The 21,406-nt window shown below is 41.5% G+C and overlaps 2 protein-coding genes across 6 annotated transcripts in view; both read right to left on the bottom strand.

Moving 5' to 3' along the window:
* Positions 1-21,406, bottom strand: part of ST6GALNAC3 (ST6 N-acetylgalactosaminide alpha-2,6-sialyltransferase 3) — a 283,631-nt gene that overhangs the window by 151,045 nt on the left and 111,180 nt on the right. For 4 of the 5 annotated variants that reach the window (XM_083510592.1, XM_083510589.1, XM_083510590.1 and 1 more), the window contains one exon: positions 6,914-7,105. The exons of the other annotated variant lie outside the window; for it this stretch is intronic. In XM_083510592.1, the coding sequence (XP_083366718.1) occupies positions 6,914-6,982 (69 nt within the window). In that variant the 5' untranslated portion in view covers positions 6,983-7,105. The remainder of the gene's footprint in view (positions 1-6,913; positions 7,106-21,406) is intronic. 5 annotated transcript variants of the gene reach the window in all.
* The window catches only part of ST6GALNAC5 (ST6 N-acetylgalactosaminide alpha-2,6-sialyltransferase 5), a 404,743-nt gene that overhangs the window by 293,874 nt on the left and 89,463 nt on the right, over positions 1-21,406 (bottom strand). The window lies entirely within an intron of this gene.

Genomic DNA, 21,406 nt, shown 5'->3' with positions numbered 1-21,406 from the left:
GACTACACTTAGTGGAATGTTGTACAATGTAGGCTTCTGTCTCAATTATAGTAATATGGAGATTTCTGAAGATAAAGAAATGTGACGGGAGAACAACGCAAACCAGAGATGCCTTAGGGATGGGAGGTTAAATTATGAAAGATAATAAATTATGAAAGATGATTTTCCACTTCAGTAAAAATGTGTGAGAGTTCTTAAAGAGCAACAGAGATATTTTTTTTATAAGATAGGGAGTGAGTGATTGATGTCAGCAAAATGTTTCAGGTATTATTATTCAGCCAGCTTTCTATAATCGCCAGTGAAGCTCATGTTTATTATTGATTTAATGAAATGTCTAAAGAGCCTGCCCTTCTCACTTACACAGCTGTGGGGGATAGGGTTCTTCCAAAGAATTCACCTTGCATTACATGTAAAACAGGCCACGACATTTCTGTTGAATGAAGCTTGATCTCTGGATTCAGATATGGTCCCTAGATGTTGTTGGACTACAGCTCCCATCATTCCCAGCCAGCTTGGCTAATAGTCAGGTGTGATGGGAGATGTAGTCCAATATCACTTAGGGACCCAACATTGAAGAACATTGTTCTATTCCAAGGTTTGACATCATGGTTATAGGCAACCTTCAGTTTCTAACATAGTACGCCACTGAAAAATAGATACTAAGAAGCTGCAAGATACTGCTTTAATGCTGCATACATTATGGGCTTCATGGAACCACCTGGTTGGCCACTGTGTAAAATAAGATGCTGGATGAGATGGACTTTTGGTCTGAGCCAGCACAGCTCTTCTTATATACTAACCGTTTTAGTGAGTGGGGGTAGAGGACACAACTAGCCTCTCAAATGTGCCTTCCAGTGCCTGCCATTTCTCAATCTCTCTGTCTCAAGGAGATGAAGTAGAAAGGGTGCCAGGAGGGTAGGACATGAAACCAAGGCACACTCTAGAATCTTTTCACACCACTGCAGATTATTCTTCATTACGTGCAGGGCCAATGGATGCATTGGAAGCAGGGCCACAACTGTCTCATGAACTTCCTTTTTTACCTGGCTGGTGCTGCTCCTCTGTGAGGTTGAAGTGTGCTTAATAACTCTCTGCAACAGCCCAACAAGGCAGGGCCAGCCCTGTCTTTAGGCAGAGTGGGGGCTTATACACACTTATCTTCCCATCACTCTTTCCAGGCCCATTCTGTGCTTTAAATCACTGTGTCCAAGCACATTTTCCTTTCTCTTCTCTTCTTTTTCTTTTTTGCGCCGGAGATTTCCCCACAAAAATCCACTCTTTAAAGCTCAATCGGAGCAAGCAGCAATCTGCAGAAAACCTGAATTGATGTTTGCTCCAACGAAGCACTAAACGTCTGGTGCAAGAGCGTTCCAAGGGTGGGCATGACTACTAAGAAGGCCCTCTGGCTGGTTCCCTGTAACCTCACTTCTCACAGCGAAGACTCCATTGCCAGTTCAGACAGTTTCCTGTATTTGGAATGGTGAGGGCACCATCTTGGTCATCACCTCAGGGAGCAAAATGCATTGGGAGCAGCCCTTCAGAAATGACACTCCTAGTTTGTGCACCTGCCCCCTCTCGACTGTCTTCATGCAGGGTAGCGGTAACAGCAAAGCATGAAAGTTAGGCACTACTTTCAACTCAGGTGGCTACCACCAAACAAATCAATGGTGTGAAAGTTGCCAGGGTACAGTCCAATTTCACACCCTCCCAGATGCCTCTCACTCCACTGTATTTGGGCAATGGAGATAGCAAGTGATGCTGCTTTTATTGGCAAGCATTGTGGAAGGGTAAGGAGGTGAAGAGTGGACGTGGCCCTCTTCTACCTGCCATCCTTTTAAAGTGGCCTGCAGCGAAAGCTAGGTGCCAACCGGGGCAGTATGCTAAAGGAATGAGGGAAGCAGAAGCCCTTGCAAGTGAACAGATGTCTAGGGCTCAGAGAACACAAGATTTGGAGCACAAAAGGCCACAGACTAGGGTGCAGAGCAATCTAGACCTCTGTAGGATAGCCATTCAGCTCCTTTGGCATGAAATGCTCGCTTGCATCTTTCACCTCTGTAATGTTGAGAGCAATGCATTTATTTTAAGGGCAGAAAGGGTAAAACAGTCATTATATTAATTCCATGCCAGAAAGCCAGTACAGTGAACAACAGAAGTGTGGCTCAGGGGATAACGATAGCTGCCCTAACGTATTTTATTTTCATTTTATTTTCATGTGTTCCATCTATTTGGAAAACGTATTAACTATCCCAGGCTTTCAAAGCTAAAGCAGGAATCAAATTTACATAAATAAATAACATTAATAATTCAGATGACATTGGAAGCTTAAAATGCCAGCCCAAACTCCAGCTACCTTCCATCTCTCTTATAGGGAGCAAGATAATTTGCAACTAGCCTGCTTACGCTTCTTCCCATGGACAGCTTTTTTACACAGTGCATAATCTCCTAGCAGAAAAGGGTCTGTGTGTTTATTAAGGGGCAAGTGCTTCCATACCCTCCAACATTTCTTCGATGAAAATAGGGACATCCTAAGGAAAAGTGGGACATTCTGGGATCAAATCAGAAACCAGGACGGCTTTTCAAAATCAGGGACGTCCCTGGAAAATAGGGACATTGGAGGGTCTGTGCTTCCAGATGACATAAATCTAATCTATACAAACTCTATGTTTTATATAGAAACAGCTTTGACATTTTCTTAAAACTTACTTTCAAGAGCATTGTAACAGAAGAGTGAGTGGAGGAATGTTTGACAGCAGGGGAGTGTGTTGGGATGTTGGGTGGAGTTAGCATGAATGACAAATGGAGAGACTCCATGAAGAACAATATTTAAGACACAAGAGGAGCTCTGATGGATGAGGCCAAAGGCCCATCTAGCTCAGGCACATCAAAATTCCACTGCCCTCTCTCCTAATCTTGATGCAATCTTATCTTGATCTCTTAACTTTCTAATAATCCAGTCCAGTTTGATTTCATATCGCTTCTTCCTGTCTATAACATGGAAGCACACTTTATCACCCTGTGTATATTGGCTCTGAAGTTAGTGCACTATGACTTATTCCCAAATAAATGGGTTGAGGATTATACCCTAAGGCTGAAAAGCCTATACACCAGCCACCACCAACCTGGTGCTCTTCACATATTTTGGACTAGAACTCCCATAATTCCTTCCCATGATGGCTGGGGATAATGGAAGCCATAGGCCAAAACATCTGGAGAGCACTAGATTGATAAAGACTGGTCTACATGCATAACTGAAAGTAAATCTCACTGAATTCAATGGAACTTACTTCTAAGTGGACATCTGTTGGTTTGCACTGCAAGTTAAGTGCAATCCATCCAGCATTTCATTTGTAATTCAGGGGGGGGGGATGTTAATTGTTGTTCCAAATAATGTGCTGCATCATAAATAAAACTATAGACACAAGCTAAAAATCATGGAGATATAGGGAAGGGTTGAAAGTGAAGTAAAATCAAGGAAAGTTAACTATAAAGAAAAACGGAAGCACCTGTGACTTCAACCACCATTAAAAAAACCCAAATGATGAAGATGTCCTAATAGCAAGAGCAGGATATTTCAGAGATAGGTAACAGCAAGACACACAAAAAAGGTGCAGTGTAGAAATAACATATGAGATTTAGGGTTTGACACGAAGTAAAGTACCACTAGAGCATAAAAACAAGAGGGAGTAGAGTATAAAGAGATAAGTGAAGAGAAAGATAAGGAGGAGACAGAACATGGAGACCTTTATAAGCTACCAAAATAAATTTGAACTGGATGCTATAGGATAATGGAAGCCAGCCAGTATAGAACAGAAAAAGGAGAAGAAATGCAAGGAAAATGAGAAATGAGAAAAACCAAACGAACTAGAGGTGACTTTAAAAGAGAATCAAATGGTTGAAGATAATATACAGGAAAGTTAGATAAAAGAACATAAAAACATCCATGCTTCCTTTAAGGAAGTGGAAATAAATTTTCCTTTCCACTCTCTGAATCAAAAAGTTCTAAACACTTTTGCTCCCCTCTTTCAAGTCCCCCTGAATCACGAAGAAAGGGCTAGAAGTGGTATTTTCCTTTCTTCGTGTGCTCTCTGAAGAAGCATAATGCTATAGAAATCCTAGAAGAACCTACTGTGTCATCTGCCACATCAGACAATATGGAAGTGCTTTTGACATTCTCAGTCACTGCGAAAGTTGCACAAAGGGCAACCCGGGATGAATAATTCCTTAGAGCCAGTTCACATTGCTGGAAATATACACCACACAGTAAGAATGTAGGCTTATGTGCATTCATGCCACTGCATGTACAAAGTATGGTACACATTTTGGGACATGAGAAAATTACAGCAATTAGAGTGAACATATATGTACACAATATCCATATCCATTATACACACAAGAAGTAGTGGCAGGTGCCCATTAGGTGCCACGACCAATAGCATGCATCCTATTTCCTCTTCTTTTGTTCTTTTGAACCTCCAAACTTGTACCAATGGAAGTCATTATAACTTCAACGGGCTATATTTCTAAACTTCCAGTGAAATTATGAAACCATTCTGCTGACATAAGCGTTTTTTAACCTGGAGTGAAAGTTACCGAATGGTTAGAAAATACGGAAACATTGATTCACTGTGCTATAGTCGATCAATCACCACCTTGGTGTGCCGCTACATTTCACCTTCTTAAGTGCTACATATATCTTACGGAAGATGTATGATCACCAGACAACTACTAAGTGTTCCACAATTATTTATTAGGCATCTCTGAATTAGAGATGCTGTTGTTGATGAAAGATGCTAGAGTCTATATACCAATCCACAAATGCTGTCCCTTATACCAATAACTGGCATAGGTGGAGGAAGCTATGAGGACAGCAACCTTGCATGGCTCCTGGCTGCCTCTCACCATTGCAGCTTAATTGGTGGCTCAAGAGTTCTCATATCACATCCTCATCATGCACTCTCTTAACCAATCCAGTGTTGTAGCTATGTGAGTAGAATTAAAAACATAAATGGGGAAAAAAACTTTGTAAGTACATAAACAGAGTCCTGTTGGATCAGACCAGTATACCCATCTTGTCCACTATCCTGCTTTCCAGAGCAGCTAACCAGATGCCTTTGGGGAGCAGGATGGCCTTACCATTCTCAGTTCTGTCCCCATTTCTGCATCATGGTAATGGGTCAAAATGATAATTCTCCTCTCTGCTTTTCAAACAAAGTGGTTGTTAGAGGAGTTCAGGGGTGGAAACTGGAAGAAGCAATTTTCCTAATTATCTGCTCCCCTACTGGGCCTAATCCTGTCCCTTGGTCATTCTGTGCAGCTTCAGTGAAGAACTAAGACGGAGAGAGAGGGCACTCCTAAAATGTTCATATCGCTCAACTCTTTGGCTGAACAGTGAAGGTGATCTCTCTCCTTATGCTCCATGCAGCCTAAGAGAACCATTAAATGTGGCATATTATCATCCATACTGGACAGTGAAATGCGTATTTACAAAATACAATCTCAACCCCCTTCCTACCCCCCTCCATCCCCTTGCTAGCCATTGATCTTGACCTAGATATGAGAATATCACAAATCATGGGGGTATTTCCTGGATTCCCTGAATGGACACAACATTTTACGTCAAAGCTAGGTGAGTGGCTAACCTAGAGCATCCACAAGCTTTTATTCTGAGAGTATGACTGCTGTCATAAATTGTTGCTGACAGAGCAGGCGCAAGGAACCTGTAGCCTTCCAGATGTTGCTGTACTACAACTCCCATCATCCCTGACCATTGGCCATGTTGCCTGGAGTTGATGGGAGTTGGAGCTGAATAGCATTGGATGGTCACAGGTTTCCCACCACTGGCATAGGGGAAAGATAATTCTAGAAATAGTAGTGCAATTTAAAACACAACTACTGTAAATATATACATAGAAGTGAAAGCTGCCAGAAATAAGGACACGGGGGGGGGGTGTAATTGTCATTTAGAGCAATTTTCATTTGTAGTGTAAGCCCTGCTCAGGTGCTAACGTTGGGGCTTAAGTGAGCAAACAAGAAGGTGTGAGCTTGCACAAATTTTCTAACTCTGCCTCTGCCCCCATCACCCTCTATGTATTCAAAGGCGGCTATCTTCCCAGGAAAAACTCCCCTGTATTCATGGATGCTACTGTTTTTGAACACTGGAAAATCACCTGGCTGGAGTTGTTGTGAGTTGGAGTCCAACACATCTGGAGGGCAAGTTATTGGGAATGACTGCCTTGAAATTTATGCTAGCTTGTGCTAGTATTTTCTATATATACAGTGTTAGAAGCACACTGGATTCCATCATTGGGGGAAGATTCTGCAGTGGGGATTTCATACTTTTTTAAATTTTACATAAAACTTTTCTTACAACTGTTACTATAGCTACAGCTCCAAGAGACCATAGCAACAGCATTGTATCATTCACAGCTTTAATCAAAGTTAACCACGACATGTTTTCTCTGAAATTAATTTATACTAAATATGAATGGGAACATTTAATTATATTAATTATATTTTGTTATGATAAGGTTGTATTTATTGAAAAGAAAGATGCTATGCTCCATATGATATGCCCCTTGGGCCTTCAGGAAGACAAACAGTTATTTTGCTTTTGGAAGCTATCAGAAGTTACTTTGCTATTTGCTTCCGTGCTCAGTAAAAATAGCAAAGGCTTCATTCCTAAACACACTTACTCAGGAATAAGCACCATTAAGCATAGATATCTAGCTCTCTGCAAATCCTCATGCGAGAAGGGTTAACCAATTAAATACTCATGATTCTAAAAATATATGGCTATTGTCACTTTCTACTGGACAAGACAAAATATGGACTATTCTAAATTATATGAATCATTAGCTTTGCTGATAATACAATAAATTATGTACATTAAAGAGGCTTTAATGTGAATTCTTACCTCTTGGGTTCTCACATTCATATATCCATAGTGTGTCCTCAGAGGTTGCCGTTGTGTATAAAATGGCATCCACTTGGCACTTGTTTGTCCAAAGCAGCTGAATATCAGAGGAAAGCTGACTTCGTTTGTAAGGCGGGCAATGATCAGGAGCAGAAAGGCGGTTACAAAACCAAGCACAATAATAGCCTTGCGCTGCAAATGAGAGAGAATTTTTTTAAAAAAGATTTTTCCAACCTATGCGAGGGAGAAAATACCCAAACCTATGTTCAATATCGCTGTATATGATCTGATATTCACAGGGAGAAATTGCACATGTGGAGATCCCTGCTCATATCAATAAAAGGAAGCTAGGCTGCACAGACAAAGAAATGCATGCACACATCACTTCCCTGTTCCACATATATGTATTTGTGTTAGGAAGCCTTTCCATGTACACGGACACACTGGAGTTGGTCCAAGCATCATGTAGCGTGGGACAATATATCAATATATCGCCCAAAACTGGTTAGAAGTCCATATTGTGATATTTTTTCATAATTTTGGGTCTGGCAATATATCACAAAGCATTATTTGTGTGTGTGTGTGCGCGTGCGCACATGTGCACGATGCAGAAATCCCAATGTGGGAAAAACTGTGAAGCCAGCCAATGCCTCTACATAGCTCCATCCTTATTTCACATATCATGATATATCGCTATATCGTGATGTTTAACTGGTGATCATCACAACGTTGAAAACCAGCTATCACCCTGCTGTAGCATCATGACGCTCATGTGAAAACACCGCAAGGGTTTCCTAAAGTGCTAAAGTGGCAGATGTTTCTGAAAGTAAAGAACTGCATAGTTATCAAAAATAAAGTAATTGGTTTGGGGGCAAAGTATTTTATGAGGATAGTTTCTCTTGTTCATTATTTTTTTTTAAAAAAACAACCTACCAAAAATAGACCTAGTTTTAATCCCCCTTTTTGTTAGTAGTGCACAGATGGAAATGTGACTTCTTGCAGGGTCTTCAAATTCCCTTTGAGCAAGCAAAACCTGTGTCATATATCTACAAGTGACTACAAACTGCAAAATCTGTCTCTTCCGAAACTACTATCAACAACATCCCAACTGCTGAACAGATCAAAACAACAGAGCAAGGGTCTTTGCTATTTAATGACTCAGGGTGATGAGCTAAAAAAAAAAGATACAAGTGATACCAAGAGGACAAGGAATGCAGGGTGCCAATATTGAGAGCTACAGGAATGTTGTTTGGATGGGGGTAGGGAGGATGGAGTAAAATTGAGTGGCAGAGTGAGAATGGAGTAGGAGAAGTGTAAATTAGATCTGTCAATTTTTCATGCCTGGGTCAACCTGCATCGCATCTCATATTGCAATGTTGCATTGCCTACTATTTAACCATCGTACTGAAAGCAATTTCATGATTGCAAACTGCAGAAAAGGAGCTCCAATAAGGAAAACTAAAATAAACGAGTTTTTAAAAACACCAGTGTTCTTTAAAGTGCACATTATGTCTTAATGATGGCTTTTGAAGTTCGACCACCAGACACCGCATGCAATTATTGCTAGAACAATGTGTTCACTGAGCACAGCGCAATCCCTATACAGGTGTGAGAGTAGGTGTTGAAGAATGCGCATACAGAACTGACAATGCTTCTTAGCAAACAGGTACTTCTATGCCTAAACATTTCAAATTGGCTGGATCCAGAAAAGGTCAAATGTAGTTTATCTTACTAAATTTTAAAGCCCAAATTTAGAAAAAGCACCCCAGAAATGACACTGAAGAAGGGCACACATCATTGTTCAATGAGACTCAACAGAATGTTAATATGCTGCTTGCTTCCTGAACACCTATTGCTCAAAGTTGGCATCTATGTATTAATGAAATATAAATGTTGCACTCATTTAATATAGGATACTTTATCAAGTGAGACCAATGCGTATTTATAATTTACTGTGCAAATGATAGTCTTAAGTCTGTGTGCATAAACATCCACAAAACTAATCATCTGGAACATTGCAAAACCAATGTTTTGCAGCTAAATTTGTGTTTGCTAAAAGGACAGAAAACCTGGTCCATTTTTGGTGAATGAAAACTGGGCATGCTTCACTTGAGATATCAGCTTTGCCATGCTCTGTTAAATGAATGGAAGTTGAACAACAACTCCACTCGGACAAGAAGAGGGAGGACATTAAACACGATGAATCAACCACTCATTTCAATGGAACTTTATATACAGGGAAAGTTCCCAGTGAATTGTGCCCATATTCTGTAAAATCTACCACTGCCTAGCAGGTACTATAAAATGACTTACAGATTTACAGCTTGAATACATGCAAATAATAATAATAATAGTTTTAATATGCTTTTATCCTTTAACACACACCACCATTCAACCTGTTAAAAGAAAATTATTGCACCCATAGTCGAACTATGGTTGAATTTGGGTTTCTTCTTTCTTTTATGACTACTTCTTCTGAATAACTGAAGCAGACATTAATTCAGAAGCTCTCTGTCTAATCTCTTCCATAGGGTAAAATTGGATGAACATAAAGTTGTTTAATATATACAATGCAATAACCTGCGGGCACATCTAGCATGCCTTGGCAATCCACACAGGATTCCCTATTTTTCTAGCAATCTTAAAAATCCAATCTCAATAATAAGATAACCCTGATTCTTGTCTCACTTAGTACTATGCAATCAGAATCATTCTGCCCGGCACGTATATCAAAATCAATAAGAAGACATGATGAATCACTCTTTTTAGGATTAAATTTATGTGTGGTGAAGACAAAGAACAAGATAGCTTAAAATCTGTCCTGCAGTTCTACTGGTAGTATTTCTAAGGGAAACTGAGCATCATCGAGTCTGCTCCAGCTAAGATGCAGACTTCTGTGTATGTTCACAATCTCAGTTAGGAACTGCATGTGTAAATAGTAGTATAGCCCCCCTCTTTAAACCAGTAGGCATGCTGGACATGTGTAGCAGAGTAAAAAAAAAAGCATCAGAAAATCAGAAAACTGTGAACTGTGCTGATCAGTTGTTTGGGGGGAAATATAGGGGGGAATCCTAATTGCATCCACTGCCACAACAGAGCTGAACAGAGAGGCAGGGCCCCTGTCATGTCCAGTCTTGTCACACACAGTGGTCAAAGCAAAAAGTGAGGGGCAGGCAGATCCCTGTGCTAGTCTTGATGTCTTGGGATCCAATGGACCCTGCACCAGCTTAGCTGCTACCCACTATCAGTACACAATATTTGGGGGGGGGGGTGTTTCCACAGACTGCCACCAGTGGGGGCAGTCTCACTAGCAAGCCTCCCATCTAAGGATGTTACCTTTACATTGAAATGAATGTAAGTTACATAAGTTTTGTAAATAGTTGTGTAAGTTACATAAACAGTTGAGTAAGTTGTGTGATTTATGTTAATTAGCAAAAACTGAGCGGAAACAGCACTGATTGTGAAAAACACAGGTCAGTATGGAAATTGCTGCCTTCTTGCTTCCTGACTTCCACTTGCACATTCAGTGATGCTGACAGCAGGCAGTGGGAGGTGGACAGATACATTCACTCAATTCAAACCTACCGACCCCAGACTGGTGCAAAGGGGTGGGGGTGGGCTACTGCTCTGTTAGTCCCTTCCATCTGCTTTTTCTTCCCCAACCAGCTAATAAATATAATTGCCAATTTTTAAAATAGGGCTAAGCATGGACACGGGTTGATTAAGGCCAAAGATTTGTGATCACAACAGATGAGTTTCAATTTAACCACCTTCTTTCAATTTTCATTTTAATGCAGCACTTCACAGTGGATTTTTTTTTAATTAGGTATGTATTTACCATGAGTTATTCATTAGTTTCATTTCTGTAATGGAAACTATGGTGTATTGAATTAATTATTGAATTATCTGTCTTTTAAGACTTGATGTATTCTATAAATGACAATTCTATTTTTCCCGTGTTCTAATTTCTGGCAGGTTTAACTAATATATCTATATTACAGAATGTGCTGAGCCTAAAGTGGCAACAATTTAAAGGTCTCAGAGGAAACCCAGCATCTTCAAAGCAATCCCACAGACAGAGCAGATGTTGTTGCGTTGGTAAGAAATATCTATTGCATGTAGAAATTAATAGTCGCTTGCAGAGTCAATAATTTACCTGCAGCAAAATAGGATGTAGAGAAGTAAATTGCAACTGAATCACCTCTTTACTATGTGCCCAGACTGTTCCAAAAAACCTAGCCATGCTCTTGAATATAGGACAATTGATTCTGTCTGAATCCTCTGCCAAAGTATTTTGTGAACATGCTAAGTGGCCTTAGACAAGGCAGTACAGTGGTTCCTCTGGATGCGAATGGGATCTGTTCCGGAGCCCCGTTCGCATCCTGAAGCGAACACAGCCTGCATCCGTGCGTCTGCATCTGCGCAGGTCGCTATTCGCCGCTTCCGAGAATGGCATGACGTCATTTTGAGTTTCTGCGCATGTGCGAGCGGTGAAACCCGGAAGTAACGTGCTCCGTTACTTCCGGGTCACTGTGGAGCGTAACCAGAAAATGCTTAACCTGAAGCTACTTCAACCTGAGGTATGACTGTATAATTTAGGGGTATGCAGCAACCACAAGATTTTCCTCATATCTGTAGCATTTGGAATCAGCCTCATCTGTTTCAGAGCCACTGTATGTTGTTCTTATTTGATTTGTTATTCAGGTCCAAAGTTACTTTGTTAAACCTAAAACTCTGCTTTGTCTCATTACATATAATGGGGATTCTAAGATCAGCTATAGGATTCCCCCCCCCCCTTTAAATATAAATTAATGGAATTTATAGGCAAAGGAGTCCCTCCAGAATGGATTAAGACTGCCAAATTTTGGGTAGATTTATTCAGGGATCTTCAAGACGGGAACCTTTACATACATACATACATACATACATACATACATACATACATACATACATACAATACTTGTTCGTATTTTTGCCAAAACTGGATGCAAATTACAGACGTGATTGCTCTTTCTGAGGGGATGAAGCCTACCTAATTTCAGAAAATAAGCACAGCAATCCACCATTTATGATAGGAAATAGAAATAATGTTTTCAACCCCTTGGGGGGGCACTCAGTTTGAATATGTGAGCCCGAGGAAAGTGCTTTTGGATAAGAACCCTGTCAAAGTTCAGACAAATTTGTCTAGGAACTATCGCGCCAGCTGATTTTTACCTCTGTTATAAAAAGTTGACTTTTTTTGGTCCTACAAATATTATCCATGAAGAAAAAGAAGAGGAGGGTCATGAGTTTTAATTGTTTGTTAAGGGAAAGAATGATTGGGAAAGAGGCGGGCCACCCCCAGGCCACTCTCCCCTCTCCGTCGAAACTTGGAGAATGGAGACCTGCATTAAGAATGGTTCTGTTTATTTAACTTTAAATCACAGTGATTGGAGTACACTGGGAGTAACCACATACACACACGCGCACACTTACACACACACACACACAATATGAGCTGGTTTTTATTGGCCTATTTTATCTGCAATTTTCCTGAATATATGAGAACGACAAACCTAGAAGGACAATTCAAAGGTAAAGATTAATGCAAAAGGTTTGAGTCTCTTAGATGACATGATATGGTGTAATATTGTACCGGTTTCGCAATATCTATTTTTATGACTGTAATGAAGAACTCAATCACTTTTTAATACTCCTGCACATTATAGTACTTTTATTGTCAAAGTGGTGCAGGTTTTCAGGCTTCATTTGATTTTTACTCATGTGTAATATCCATTGAAAACAATAATGGCTGCACTTAGTAAATTTGTTTCATTTCAAGAACTACTGTATGTAAAACCTGTTTTATTTAATTTTGTCCTTTAGAGTCTTCTCACCCAAATGCTACCATCTATCACAAATATTGAAATGGCGGGGGAGAGTATGAAATAAAATGCCTTCCAAAAGAGGCCTTTTACATCAATATTACTAATTTTCAGTTTTAAAATAATCTTTAAAGGTCTGGACATTTATTTAGATTTATAGCTTGCCTATTCTGAAAGGGAGAGGGTAAAAAAGGAGGGGGAAAGCAAGCCACCATTCCCTCAATTTTCAGTCATCAGTGGTAGAGTTCCATTGCCTATATAGCCAAAATGATGCCACAGACATTCAAGGGAACAATATCAGGAGCCTCAGGGAAACTGCATTACATTAAAATAAAAACCTAAGAGGCAGAACCCTAAAAGCAGCCCAATGAGGACTGAGCACACTCAGTAGTCACCATGGAATGCCTACTGAGCATTATGGGGAAGGGGAGAAATGGAACGGATTAGCTGGAATTCTGAACAGCATCACTCCACACTGCAACACTTCATCACAAGTCCCACCTGTACAGACGCTTCAGTTTACAGACCTATCAGGTTACAGACTCCGCTAACCCAGAAACAGTACCTCGGGTTAAGAACTTTGCTTCAGGATTAGAACAGAAATTGTGTGGCAGCAGCAGGAAGCCCCATTAGCTAAAGTGGTACCTCAGGTTAAGAACAGTTTCAGGTTAAGAACTTAATATGTTCTGGAGGTCCATTCTTAACCTGAAACTATTCTTAACCTGAGGTACCACTTTAGCTAATGGGGACTCCAGAACGAATTAAGTTCTTAACCTGAGGTACCACTGTATAATTCATCATATTTCAACATGGCATTCTCTCTCACCCTTGGCCAATGCAACACAAAGCCTATGGGTGAAGCGCAAACAGGTACGCCTTACAACAATTGTGGAAGGTGCTCAAGGTTGGGCTTTGGCAAGGATGCTCCTTTCTGTTCCTGTTTAATCTGAACCTGTAGCAAGAAGGGGCAGATATGATGCAGTATATATTTGAGTCTAGAGCTCTCAGTGACTTTGATTGGAGCATCAGCATTGGGGGAGGGGATGTTTCCCACCATGTCATTTCCCTACCTAATGTGTTTCTGAAGTCACCATTAACTCCCCTGAGGGAAACATACAGCCCCTCTTCACAGCTGCTTTAAAGCTTTGATTTTTAGGGGGAGGGGGGAGAAGTCAAGACATCTAGTCATCTAGGATATCTACCCCAGAGCAGCCTTCCTCAGTTGCCCTCTAGATGTTGGACTACAACTCTCATTTTGCCTGACCATTGGCCACAATGGCTGGAGCTTATTGTAGTCATCCAAAACATCTGAAGGGAAACAGATTGGGGATGGTTGTGCCCTTCCTGGATCCAGAGATTGTATTGTATTGCAGGGGTAGCCAACATGGTGCCTTACAACTCCCATCAGCTCCACCTAGCATGGGCAATGGTCAGGCATGAGGGGTACTGTATAACCAGAGGTTAACCACATCTGGAGGACACCGTTAGCTGCCCCAATTATAATGCAACACATGAAAGGAGAAGGTATTGTCAGGGAACTGCCATCGGAGCTAGAGGTGGAGGGAAGGCTCCAGAGGGATGCCGGAGAGGGTCCCAGTAGGGAGAGAGGCAGCCCATCTGCTGGGGAAGGAAATCAGCGTAACACCAGTGGAGAAGGGGGGCAGATGGGGGAATCGGAGCGGAGGCTCCAAGACTCCTCGCCGGAGACCAGTGGAGAGAGTACGGGTACTCCGCTGCCCACACCCTCCCTGCGCAGAAGACTTCCGTGCAGGGAGAGTAGGAGGAGACTTGGCGTCAAACAGCTTTTATGCTGGAAAAGGTTCAAGAAACGCCCACTGACGGATTCTGCCAGCGACTGAGACAGTCTCGATGCTGGAGGCTGTTCAGTCAGAAAGGGTTTAACCAGGTAACCTCGCCAGCAGTGGCGGCAACTTACCCACAAGCAACCCCTAAACCCATTACAGGTATGTTGGGTCAAATGATTTTGGATGCATAGGTTGTTGTTTTTATATTTAAAAACCCCACTAGCTCCTTGAACTATGCCAGAAAGCCAACACCTTTCCTTTGTATACATGTTGTTAAAGACAGCTTAAAACAGTGTAGCTCCTCTTCTCCACCCCCATTAGTCAATATTATGCTCTGATTTTGAGAAACAACCTGAGGGCAATCTTGTTATTGTAGAACATGAGAATAAACTGTGCCCTGCCAATATTTCCCTTACCTGAGGACACTCTGTGGCTGAGAAAGCAACCTCCTGACTGAAAGTGGCTTGTACTTTCTGGGAAAACTGCATCGGAAAAGCAGAACCATTGAGCAAGTGAGACTAAATTGCCTACTGCCAGCTGGGCAAGATTGCTTTCCTTTAAATATTCTGGATACACTCACTAGAAGCCACGTCTGATTTGACGCTAACAATAGAAACTGGCTTCCCATTTCATTTTACATTTACAGGCCACTCAAAAACAAGGAGGACTTTCACAATCCTGCTGTTTGGCAAGATATTTGGAACTACTCTCCATTCCCTTCCCCTCCTACCAAAAGTGGAACGAGAGAAAAAGGCGCAGTGCAAATCCTTCCTTTGAAAAGCCAATACTTGTGGCAGCTAGTTACCAGTTTACAAAACTATCAGCCAGAAACCCTGTGTGGTTAAAAGTGGGTTTATTGCCCATACTCCTGAAATATATGCAATATTTGATATGGATATATTGGCATATAAGTATATATAGTGGTATATATGTACATATGACTTATCTGCATGACTTTCCCTTATAAGAGCAAGTCAGTGCCACTATTCCTGCACAACTTTTTTTTTTTAAAGTGCATAGCAGCCTTCATTAGTCATGTGGTAAAATAGTCGCATTAACTTCTCTGGAATCTCATTGTTAGTTTTCCATCTGATCAGAAATCCTGGCCTCTTTCTTCCCTTACAAAGGGATGGAAGGGCCACAAGAACTGAGCATACATATGAATATACCCTGCATTGCAACGTGTTACATAGATTCTATTTTTATGGCTAATAATGTTGTCTGAGCAATGAACAAATAAAGTGGTATGCAGATGTACACACGATGCTTCATCACATTGTGTTTGGGGTAGAAACAAGCCCTAATTCTTCCAAGCATTTAACCTCAGCAATAGAAGTGAGGCACTATTTGGGAGCGCTGAAATGAAAGAAAATCAGGTAATCGTTTTTCTTTTTTCCTTCTGACTTTCATATCCCACACAGCACCACTCTTGCTAGAGTTTCAAGTGTCCATCAGATTAGCTGCTCGCTCTCAGAGCCCAGGGAGAAAAAGAGGCCATTTTAGCAGCACCCTTGACTCAAAAAAAGAAATAAAACAAAAAGATTATTATGGCTTCAAAAAGAATTGGCAGAGCCATATTTCTCTGACAGACAACCAGATTTAGTAGACATCTGAGGATAAAAGCTGCCATATTTTGTGTGAAATATAGACACTCACTTTCGTTCTTTCTCTTTCCCTTCATCTTACTTGCTTGTTTCTTTCTTTCTCTCTCTGTCTCTCTCTCTCTGTCTCTCTCTCTCTCTCTCTCTCTCTCTCTCTGTGTGTGTGTGTGTGTGTGTGCACGCGTGCATGCGTGCGCGTGCAAAAGCAGGTGAGTGTGCATGCACACACACATCCAAGGACATTTCATCACTTCAGGTCTAGCTGCATTCCAGCTTCTGGTCTATCTGTTAAAGTCATAATTTGCAGCCTGTACAAAGTAGGAATTTATAACAAAACTGTAAGTGAAGCTGCTGTTCATGTAGGATTTGCATTTTTCACACTATGTCCCGGCCTAACATTTATAACTGTTTTAGGCAATAACTTGGTCCCTGCTCCTGCCAACCTAGCAGTTCGAAAGCATGTCAAAGTGCAAGTAGATAAATAGGGAAGGTAAATGGTGTTTCCGTGCGCTGCTCTGGTTTGCCAGAAGCGGCTTAGTCATGCTGGCCACATGACCTGGAAGCTGTATGCCAGCTCCCTCGGCCAGTAAAGCGAGATGAGCGCCGCAACCCCAGAGTCATCCGCGACTGGACCTGGTCCCTTTACCTTTACCTAATTCTACAACTGTATAGTTTATTCTTTTTTAATCTGAATGTTCCCTGAAATGTAAATCTCCAAGGCAGCAATCCTATGCATACTTACTTGGAATTAAGTATGTGTAGGTTTGTACTGTGAAACTCAGATTGTTATGCAAACAAGATTGGCCAACCCCAGAGCAAATTTGGCTATCATAATTGCTTCAGGAATTTCAATCATTTTAAAGTAATCTCACACAATAGCTCAAAGAGACTACGGGGTGGGGGTGGGGAGAATCCTACCATTGGTCAAGGTTCTAGCTCATGAGGAACTTTGTGTGCATAGAGATCTGCACATATAAGCTTTCACCATCAGGATGTCAAGGTCTAACATATAGACATCACACATGGAGAAGACCTCAAAGATATTGCCATCAGAACAGTTCGTTGCTCCTCAGTTATGTGAGCACTCCATCACACTAAGTAATGCATGAAAGGAGATAAAATGCTTGCTAAAAGTGCTCAGGCTTTCAGAGCTTTTCTGTGGACAGAATCAGAAGACTAAATGTGCCCTTGAAGGCGAAACAAAAAACCCCTGGCCCACATAATGCCTCAGAAACCCCAAATCATATCGTATTGGCCTGAATATAAGCCGCACGTTTAAAAATGGAGGGGGGGGAGAAATACCCCCAAATAAGCCACTCCATTCCTCACTGCTCCTGTCTGCATACTGGGGTGGGGGGGGGACCACGCTGCGTTGCTGGTGGCCTTTCCCCTTCCTTGCTCTCTCCCTTCCCGGCCTTGGGGGAAAGCCAAGGGGACTATGTGTGGGGCCGCTTTGCCGTGCTGCTGGCGCTGCTTGCCCCATGCTCCTGGCTGCATACCTAAGGTCATGAATATAAGCCACACTTTAACTTATCATGGTCAGAATTTGGGGGGAAACTGAGGCTTATATTCAGGCCAATACAGCATACCAGTGTGGACTGGGCTGGCCCAGTGATGAGGCAGAATGAGACCGTTATCTCAGGTGGCAAGAAAAGGGGAGAAGTGAACTGCCACCACCCTGAACTCACTAGACCTCCAACTCCCTGCCTGGGCCTCACTCTGAGAAAAGACAGGCACTGTACAATGCATGCTAACTGTATACAAGAGCAGCTTTGTGCATTACAAGATGTGAAAGGCAGGAAGTAAAGGAACTTTCATGCCATTCTTCTGTAGCTTTTTTACAAGTCTGAAGATCTTCTGCATCTACCCTCTGCCACAATTATCTCCCAATACGAAGAGCATGCCTGCATCTCACTGGATAAAGATATCCACATTTTGATTTAGAGCAACAAGCATAGGCATGGGAAGTGGAACATAGGAAGTTGTTTTATACCAAATCAGATTGTTGACCCACCTAACTCTGTATTGTTTACGCCAGTGTTTCCCAAACTTGGGGCTCTGGCTGTTTTTGGACTACAGCTCCTATCATCCCTAGCTAGGAGGACCGGTGGTCAGGGAAGAAAAGAAGAAAAGAAAAGTTCAGAAACAGCTGGAGATCCAAGTATAGGAAACACTGCTCTACACTGGCACCAGTTTTCTAGGGTTTCAGACTGTTGTTTTCCCCAGCCCTTCCTCAAGATGACGCCAAGGACTGAACTTGGGATGGTCTGAATGAAAAATATGTTTTCTACCATTAAGTTATGATGCTTTCTTATTTGGGAGGTGTCCCAGAGGGCTTGAACCCAAGGCCTTATGGCTAGCAGGGGTTCACACCTCCTAGCAGGCCCACTGAGGAAAAACAATGGCATGGCTTATCTGAAAGGAAATAGTAAACTCTTCCCCAATATGTAGACGGGTATGGAGGACGAGTGTGAAAGGCAGCGTTCAGTTCTCTTGCAGGAAACATCTTGATTAAGGCTTCTGAAATATTCTCAAGTGCTTGTTTTCTCCAGCTGGCCTTATTTGTGCTTATATGGCAGGAGTTGCAGCTGGTTTTGCCAGCATGAAGTGCAGCTAAGTCTGGAATGTGTGGCAAGGGCCTGCATTCTCATTTGTTTTAATAGGTGATATATAAGCATATTTTCCCTCCATTACTATTTATTAGTTCATGTGTTCTTCAAATCATGACAACAGCCCAAAGGCCCAAAGGCAAGGTGCCGCCTTGCTGAGGAGGGTGCAAACATGATTTCATTACTTCTTATAATGATTTCCACTGAACAAGAGAAAAGACCACGTTTAATAGAGTTCTCCCAGAGAAACTCCTCCAGGTAGTGAAGGCTAATCTCTCACTGTTCTTGACAGAACAGTGGAAGTCTGGTAACATATATATCCCACCTAAACACATATTCGATCATCATATCACACCACTATCCTTCTGGGCGAGCTAACTGAATTGAACTCGACCTTCAGAGCCCTTGGAATGCAACAAAATATCTCTGTTTCCTGACATTTATGGGTGGCTTTTCTGCATGGCTGCCTTTATTGCCTTGAAAATAATGGTGAAAGCTGTGTGTACAAACCAGCTATAAACGCTGACAAATCACGCAAAGGGAAGATAGATTTATTCAGCATGGGTTACTGAAGAACTAAGCTAATCAGATAAAAGATTTACATTCCTCCCCCCCTTTTTTACAGAAGACTATAGCTTCCTGGGATGTTTCCCTTAACAGCACATAATCATATTCACTTTATGATTTTATTTTAATTCAATTAGCAACCAACAAAAGAAAGCCCTTTCACTTACAAAGAGTGCTTTCTTCTTCAATGTTTCAGTGGATTGACACATGTAAACTATAGTTAGTCTTCTGCACACAAAGGATTTTGACTTATGTTGTGATATGCTCCAAACTGCCAGGGAGCTGTCTGGACTGGAAGGAGTGCATCAACCTGTCTGATCAGGAGACAGAACCTTGGTCAGGAGATAGAAGAATGGAATGGAATCAAAGGGCAGGACCATCACCTGTTCTTTGTGCTGCCCACTTCCTTGCACATGCAATGCACAGTTACCACTTTCCTTACAGAATGGAGTGCCTTCTAGTGGTTGGATGCAAAATCCCATCAGTCTCAGCCAGCATAGCCAATGATCAGGGATGATGAGAGGGAGTTGTAGTACAGCAACATCTGGGAAACCACAAGTTCCCCATCCCTGACCAAAAGCAAAATTCAAAACAAATTGGATGGTTCCTCCAATGAAAAAAAAATCTATAAGGAATTTCAGTGTAAAATGACAAAGTGTATCAATTTTACACATTTCTAACTCTTCAACTCTCCAACTCAGCCAATTTTTTATTGTACTTTTAGCTACTTGCAGGTACGAAAAGTACCTTAGCAATTCCATTGTTTCGTCAAACTGAACATCCAATGGGAATCTTCAGTTTCAAGAGTATTTTGAGATGCACTTCCTTCCTCTGTTTCTGGTAAGAGGCTCTCCTTGTGGGCCAACAAGTCCATGTACCAGTATCTTTGGCGCACCTTGTCAAGCCAAGTTTGTGCCTGTCGCATGACCAGAGGGAGGCAGAAGTTTTTTATAGGTTGGTGCAGAAGAAACAAGAAAGGTGTTAGATAACAGGACAGGGTGTGTGTTGGGCAGATCTCCTCTCCATGGTTCCGTTGGCTGAGACCCCGAATTGAAGTCTCTGATGCTGTGCTTTTGACGAGGCCACTCCTGAGAAAGTCAACTCAGTATCTGCTTCCAATCTGGAACGAGCACTCCATTATGTGAATTGGGTGTAAGACCGAAACAGCCTCTGCAATACAGACATTTTGAATACCCATGTCGTGCAAGGTGGGGAAAGGACCTCCCTCAAACTTGTCTGACACTCATCAGATTTGACCAGCCATCACTCTTATCAAATCTGACGGTCCAGACTCTGTCTTCATGAAAAGCCCTGAATTGCTAGTACACAATACTTCATTGGTTGGGATGAGTTACTTTGTTAGATAGATTATTTGTGCAGGGTTATATTATTTGTGCTGTTGTCCAACAACAGAACAAAACAGCTTTTTACAACTTCTGCAACATAGTTACCTTCCTTCGCCCCGATGGTCAAAATTTCAGGATTGATCCTAGCATATGCATCCTCATTTTGTATTTTTTTCTGGGATCTTCAGAGGATGGGCAGTATAAAAAACATTGTTTGTTTTTAAATATGTTGTACTTTGTGGACACAGTACTCTCTAAAGTCCTTTGCCAAGCACCTGCTTGCATTTTGCTACTGTAAAATTCTGCCATATGTCAACTGTCCCAAGATGAGAGAGAGACTCGTCTCAAAGTTCAGATTTAAGATTCAGTGCACTGAATTTCGGCAAGGGACCATGATACACACCACGCCTTTTATATTCTTTAAAAATTGACCCTCTCATCCATCGTTCCAATGACTCTTCAGTATTAATAAAACAAAAGAGCTATTTCAATCTAATACATCAGTCTGGTGTGATGCCAGTATTTGAAGAAGTGTGATAAATGAAGTTATACTGAAGAACGTTCCAGCTAAAACCATGCTACTTTATTCCCTCGCCTAAGGAAATGATTAACCTTAGTTATAGGTCAAGCCCAAGACCCACCTTTGCAGACATGGAACCCCAAAATAAATATTAACTTCACTTCTTAATTTTTAATCATAG

This window comes from Podarcis liolepis (genome assembly GCF_965112155.1).
Source record: "Podarcis liolepis genome assembly, chromosome: 6".
Taxonomy (NCBI): Eukaryota; Metazoa; Chordata; class Lepidosauria; order Squamata; family Lacertidae; genus Podarcis; species Podarcis liolepis.
This window is presented reverse-complemented; position numbering and strand designations above follow the sequence as displayed.